The sequence below is a fragment of the Anoplopoma fimbria genome, chromosome 19, assembly GCF_027596085.1.
Source record: "Anoplopoma fimbria isolate UVic2021 breed Golden Eagle Sablefish chromosome 19, Afim_UVic_2022, whole genome shotgun sequence".
Classification (NCBI taxonomy): domain Eukaryota; kingdom Metazoa; phylum Chordata; class Actinopteri; order Perciformes; family Anoplopomatidae; genus Anoplopoma; species Anoplopoma fimbria.
The window spans coordinates 20,364,998-20,371,497 of NC_072467.1; the positions used below are offsets into that span (position 1 = coordinate 20,364,998).

The window sequence follows — 6,500 nt, forward strand, 5'->3', positions numbered from 1 at the left end:
AATCTGTGAAATAAATATCCGGTAATAACTTGCTGATGTAATTACTACGTTGGCAAGCTCTGTGGCTCTAAGAGCATCGGTGCTTGAACCGCATGTGTGAACTGTCCAAGGACGCAACAGATAAGGTTTGCCGGTGCATTGCAGACGGATTTCAAATATGCAGCATGCTTAATATCTGGAACTGTTGATGAGCCTGTCAGAGAGCTACAGTCAATGAATGCAAGACACGAGTTAAAGCCTAACTGTGCGAGCTATGTGTTGCATTTGCAGTTGTTGTTATTGGACCTAGGGCTTTGGATGTTTGCGTAAATAAACATATCACAAAACACAGAGACTGATGGGGGTAATAAAAACGTATGGGAACAGGCTTTTGTGTGAACACGTATGTCGGCGATGACATCAAAACAGGCATGACTGCGACCGTGTCACCTCTCACTTTTGTTTTCATGATAAAACCTAGTTTGGAGACCTCACCAGGGATCCTTCCTAGTATAAGATCTTGTAGTGTGTGACTCCCTGTTGCTTGTGAGTCATGTAATGTGAAAACAACCACTTCAAAACTCCCGACTCACAGAAAGCAAGTTGTGTATTGTGAACAGTACAGCGATCTGACGACGTTGAAAGTCATGTGGTGTGAACTTGGCTTTTGCCTCCACCGAAATCAATAGATTTTGATTCATTATAAATGTTGGTGTGACCATGGCCCCATAGGAAGCATCTGTTCATCCACATCAAAGTACTTTCATGGCTCCGAGCGATATTACTGTCCCCGATTATATTGACTTTGGAGAGCAGGAGGGGCCACCCGGACACCCCTTTGTCCCCCAGGCCCATCCAGAGCCACAGCCACGTCTGGTGAAAGTGTGAGTCAGGGATCTCACAGCCAGGCTGCTAAGCCTCCATCTGGGCCCCTGAATTAAACATCAGCTAGGCAGACAGGCACCCTGCCGGAAAGCTTCAGGGACCAGGAACCGGGGCCAATTAACCCATGCCCGATCTATTCAGACCTTACTTTGTAGCCAATTAAGAGGGCATATTACAGAAGGGGATCAAACGGGATGATAAAACGGTTGGGTTTGACTTGACATCAGGCAAAAAGCGTAACTGATTGCATAAAATCATAGTGTCTGAAGGGGAGCCCTTGTTAATGATCGCAGTCATCATAAGATACACATTCAGAATGCCCTGCATAATTATTAATACTAATTAGGTCTACTTGATTTATTGTTTCCCTAAAGCTTCCAAGAGCACCAACAATATGTGCTGTTAGTGATTTGAAAGATAACTGAGCCCTTTTTGTTAAACCATTGCAAACTAAAAATGGAAACTATTGCCTTTGCATCAGGCACTATGTCACATGATGCCACTATGGCATCAGACACAAGTTTGCCTTCACTACAGCTTGGTTCCCTTTTCTCCATCTCTGAGGAAATACTTCTGCATATGAGGGGAGGACAGGAAACACAGCAAGTGACAGGAGCAGAAGTGAACAACATCAGGACAGTTGTTTTCTTCCCCTATTGTACCAGGTGGAGATGATCACAGACGTGGCCCAATCACAAGCTTCCAGTCCAACAGCCCGGTGTGCTGCTATATTTCACAATAAACTAACTGTCAAGAAAAAAAAAAGTTTTAAAGAGGAGCTATGAGGTGGAAACACCAGTTTCAATGGATTGTGAATGGGAAAAAGATTTGTAGGTTAACATGATGCAGACTGTGGCTCACTAAGCTTTTACGGAGTGGTGGAAGTGGAGGGTCCCCAAATAATATGTCTAGGATTTATCTTCTTACTGTGCAGGCTGTAAGTATTAGGACAGTGATATATTAATATACATCGTTTTGGCTCTTGTCCAGCACATTGAATTTGAAATGAAACACTTGCTATGAGGCTGTGAGTTCACTTCACATTGGATGAACATTGTAGAGCATTTTACATCTGGGAGAAATAGAGAGGGGTTTGTTTTTCTACATGGTTTATCAGATATGGATGTAAAAAAGTAAAAGATGAAAGTTGGCTTGCATATAAAATTGTATTTCAAAACACAATACACAGGATCACAGAGGTTAAACAAAAACGTCACGGTAATTATCAACTTCCTAATAGTGAAAGTGGGGTTTTTTGTGTGTTAAATAAGAACCACGGACAAACGGTTGATGGGAAGATGGACCATTATTTAATGGCCTATTGTATAAAAAGGAATCAGATAAACTTTTCCCAATGCATTGGTCTTTTGCTGGACACAATTGCAGTGGATGCTGGGACAGGGAATGTAAAAAGCAGAATTTTTAAACTCTTCCAGCTCACAACTGTCATTGCATTTAGATGTACGTTTTTGTTGCCAGGCCCCGTATTGCAAAAATATGGGAAAAAAGTGGAAAGTTGGGAATAGACACCTTCTTTGGCTCAGGGTCAGCTGTGATATGAAACACAAGCACACCATATGTCTGCTCTGCTTTTCCCCTCCATGAACCTGCTGCTTTCAGCTAAGCACACGCACGTGCACATGAAACACGTTTTCTTATTTGTGAGCTTGCGGGGAAAATTCTCGAAGATATAATCTTTACAACATTTGTAACTAGGAATCCATTGCATTCAGCTCTCAGTACGCCCCCGTCATCAATCCATTCCCTCAGGGTAGGAAAAAATGTAATGACGGTGAAACTAAAAGAAACAGGTGTTCGTCTTGCTATGGGTCTCTTTGAAGGTGCTGAGGGTAACAGAGAGATTGTGAATCACTGCTAATTGCATGAAATTACAGTTGCGGGGTGTAAAATGAACTCGTTCTTGTGTTGCCATGAATTATAGAATGACAAGGGTATTTCTAGACGTTAACTGAACAATGACTCTGGTTTACTGGAAATGCTGGAGGGGATTTAAAAAGAGCTTACTGGATTATGATGATTGAGGTACATTTCAAGAGCAAATTATTTGATTTAATAACGTGAAAAAAATGCAAACTCAGTTTCAGATCCAATAAATTAAAAAACGAAAATGTGCCACTTGGAGACTTGTTGGATTAAACCCACAGAGCCAAATGAGGTCAGCTGGGTTTGGCTGCAGCCTTTGTTATGTTTGTCAAAAGTAAAACACTGTCATGCGGCTTTCTGTACAACAGCTCTTCTCTCAAGAGAAGATTTATTGAAATTATTTAATTACATTTTTAATTGACAGCATAGCCCCATATCTACTTACCAAATACGCATACTCTCTAGTTGAGTGGCTCAACTTGAGGCACCGAAACAAAAGCATTCGCAACAGATATTTAGGAGAGGTGGTGGCCTCTCATTATTCAAATGCTTTATCAGAGAAGGCAGCCCTGACTAAACCGATTTAGAGTTGACAAATAAAAGTCATTTGTTTTCTTTGACAGGCAAAAACCAATAACCAGGATGAATAACGCGAAAGCCAGCAGGGAATTATCTGACTGATGATAAATCTTGTTACTCCTTTCATAATATTTCAGTAACTTAATATACTCTGTATCTTAACTTGCTGATATATTTAACTGTGTATTGGTGCCTGCGTTCTGTTTGCAGAGCACAGCATGTGGAGTTATTCATGTTGAATAATTCATCATGAGTTATTCACAAGAACAGACTGAAATTATATATTTTGATCTATATTCTGCTCTTACTTTAGCCTAACCCTAACCCGACCCCTTTTCTAACACTTTTCACTTTTCTTTATTCTATTATTCCATTACCGTTATTTTTTCCTCGTTTGTGGTTTAAAAAACCCCAACAACTCTTAAATTAACAAACCAAAAACAGGATATATATATAAGCTACATTTCACAATAGAGCAAAACTCCCTCAACTAGAGTTTTACAGGAGTTGAAGACATGTCATGTTGTTTCAGTGGTTTATTTAGCAATGTTTTGACCACAGTAGTTTTGCCAATAGTTCATGTTTTTTGAAGCGAATTGCAACATAGGATACATATTTCTATATATATATTTCTGTGATTTCTTCACCAGGCAGAAAATATTAGTTGGCACATGACTTTGACAAAGCTTTTTGTCATCTCTAGAGAACTGAAAGCAGACTCTTGACTAATACAGTTTCCTACCCACTCAAGATTCACTTCTCTTCAAAAGGGCTCGAAGTCTGTCATCTATGTGCCAGTTATATTCTGAGTGGCTATTGACAAGGCTGCTTCTCGACCAGGACTTATAAATTGAAGATTACCTAAGGAAGGAATTCATAACAGTCAAGTGATTTTTATACGGATACCTAGATCTACTCCTGTATATCATGGCATCTTTTGCTGCCACACTTGGTGTCATCATTCTGTCGGGATTCATCGACCTCACAGCAGCAAACAAGGACACTTGTGATCTTCATGCTTTAGTTGGACAGAGTCTTACTCTTCCGTCCGTCTTTAAGGGACTGGCAAACTCAGATGTGCTGAGATGGACTCATAATAGCACGATCATTTTATACAGAGATAAAGGCAAGGTGACTGTTGGAAAGTCGACGGACATATCTGCAACTGGATCTCTTTTGCTGAAGAACCTAAAATTCTCAAGTGCAGGGGCTTACCAGGGAGATGTGCTGAATTCCACCGGTACGCTGGTTAAAACATGGACTGGTCGTCTCTGTATGATGGACAAGGTATCAAAACCTCAACTCACCTACATGTGTGACCCAAAGTCTAGTGCTGTTAATCTAAATTGCCACGTTGCTAATCCTCAGGGTTTGGTGTTCTCATGGACACTCAATGAAAAGACCTTAACCAGCGAAACAAGACAAACACTGAGCATTTCACTGGCACAGCTGCAAGCGGAGAGGAGCTTTTCATGTAGTGTGGCAAACAAAGCAAGCAGCAAGGAGAAGAGTGACACTGTCCGTCCAACATGTAAAGGTCCACCACCACCAGTCTGTTTCACATCCAAAACTGTTGTAGCACTGCTAGCAGGAGGAGCAGGTCTGATTCTGTTCTTGCTCATCATAATCATCGGGTTATGTTGCTGCCACATACGCATCAAAACCCAAATGCGACGCAGGGATGAAGGGGAGATGAGGATGCTTTCTCTAAACAAACGAGAGCCTGACTCCATCAGCCCAGAGTATGAGACTATGCACCCGAATGTGGACTCTACACCCAATTCTTCCCCTGGAGACTGTTACATGACTGTTACTCAGCCTGAAGCTCAGACGGAAAACAGGCCTGCACAGCTAGCCACAGCTGCTGAAGGACTACGACCTTCACCTGTGCCGAAGCCGAGGACGAAGAGCCCACAGACACCAAACATCTGAATCAGCCTCCCTCTCTTACCATCCAAGGAACTTTTAAAGACAAAAATGCATTTATTTCTTTTAGCTTTATCCATCCATCCATCCATCCATTTCCTTCTGCTTATCCGGGGCCGGGTCGCGGGGGCAGCAAGCTAAGGGGGGTCCTCCAGACGTCCTTCTCCCCAGCAACACTTTCCAGCTCCTCCTGGGGAACCCCGAGGCGTTCCCAGGCCAGACGAGATATATAATCTCTCCAGCGTGTTCTGGGTCTACCCCGGGGCCTCTTACCAGCTTTTAGCTTTATAACAATTTTAACCTACACTTTCTTTATCTCTGTAATATTCGAGAATATATCTATCATGACATGCTGTGGGCCTCTGACGCATATTTTGAAGCAGTATGATCTTTATTTACCCAGCAACTTTAAATGGTAAATCATGGCTTATCTATGTTGAAGTTTTGTTGTTATTTTTTTCAATTTAGCTTTTATAGTGGTGGGGGTAAATGGTTGGTGTGGAATATAAAATAAAAAAAAAAAAAAAAAAATGACTGTAATGAATATAAAGGGGACGTAGCTGATCCACATTATGATACAGGAAACTATGCAGGAGAAATTTCAATACAGATGTATCGTTCTTATTTGTTAACGTTACTGGTAATCTTATCAGTTCTATTATGTCTTCTCTGCCAATGTACTTCTGTCTTATAAATAAAGCAATTTCCTGAAAAAGAACATAGTTTTGTGTCCAATATTTGATATTGTAGATTAAAGGATATGGGTGGTGATATTCTGTTTATTCTTATTGTTAACAAATCCAAATGAAAAAGCCAAAAACAAGCAAATATGTAGTCTCTCTTCTAACAATCTCCTTGTTTTTTTCATAATTGTGGGACAAGAATGGTCTAGAGACAGAAGTTAATTCAAACTTTGAATATGCAGACAGAGTTTCTTTGTGAATTTTATTGAAAGGGTATGAGAACTATTCTGTCTTAATAATGACGTAATGAGAAATTATATATATATGACCATCTAACCTCACATAAGCATTGTATAAAATGAGGACTATTTTCTCCACTTTATCTCTACATTAACAATTGAGTTTCTGAAATACATTTTCTGTAGTTTAAATATATGGCGTTTGAAAGAAATGTGGTTGTCAAAATGATCTAATAATATCTCATATTTGTATGGAAAAGAAAAAAAGCTTATCTGTGTCCAACACAGCCTTTTGTTCCAGCTTCTTACATGTCAGCATTCTTGC

The 6,500-nt window shown here is 40.4% G+C and overlaps 1 protein-coding gene across 1 annotated transcript; it reads left to right on the forward strand.

The window, feature by feature from the left end:
* Positions 1-4,144: 4,144 nt before the first annotated feature.
* Positions 4,145-5,957, forward strand: LOC129108774 (T-lymphocyte surface antigen Ly-9-like). The gene has a single exon (XM_054620688.1). It carries the CDS (start codon positions 4,255-4,257, stop codon positions 5,257-5,259), a length of 1,005 nt encoding a protein of 334 aa, XP_054476663.1. The 5' UTR covers positions 4,145-4,254; the 3' UTR covers positions 5,260-5,957.
* The last annotated feature ends 543 nt before the right edge of the window (positions 5,958-6,500 follow it).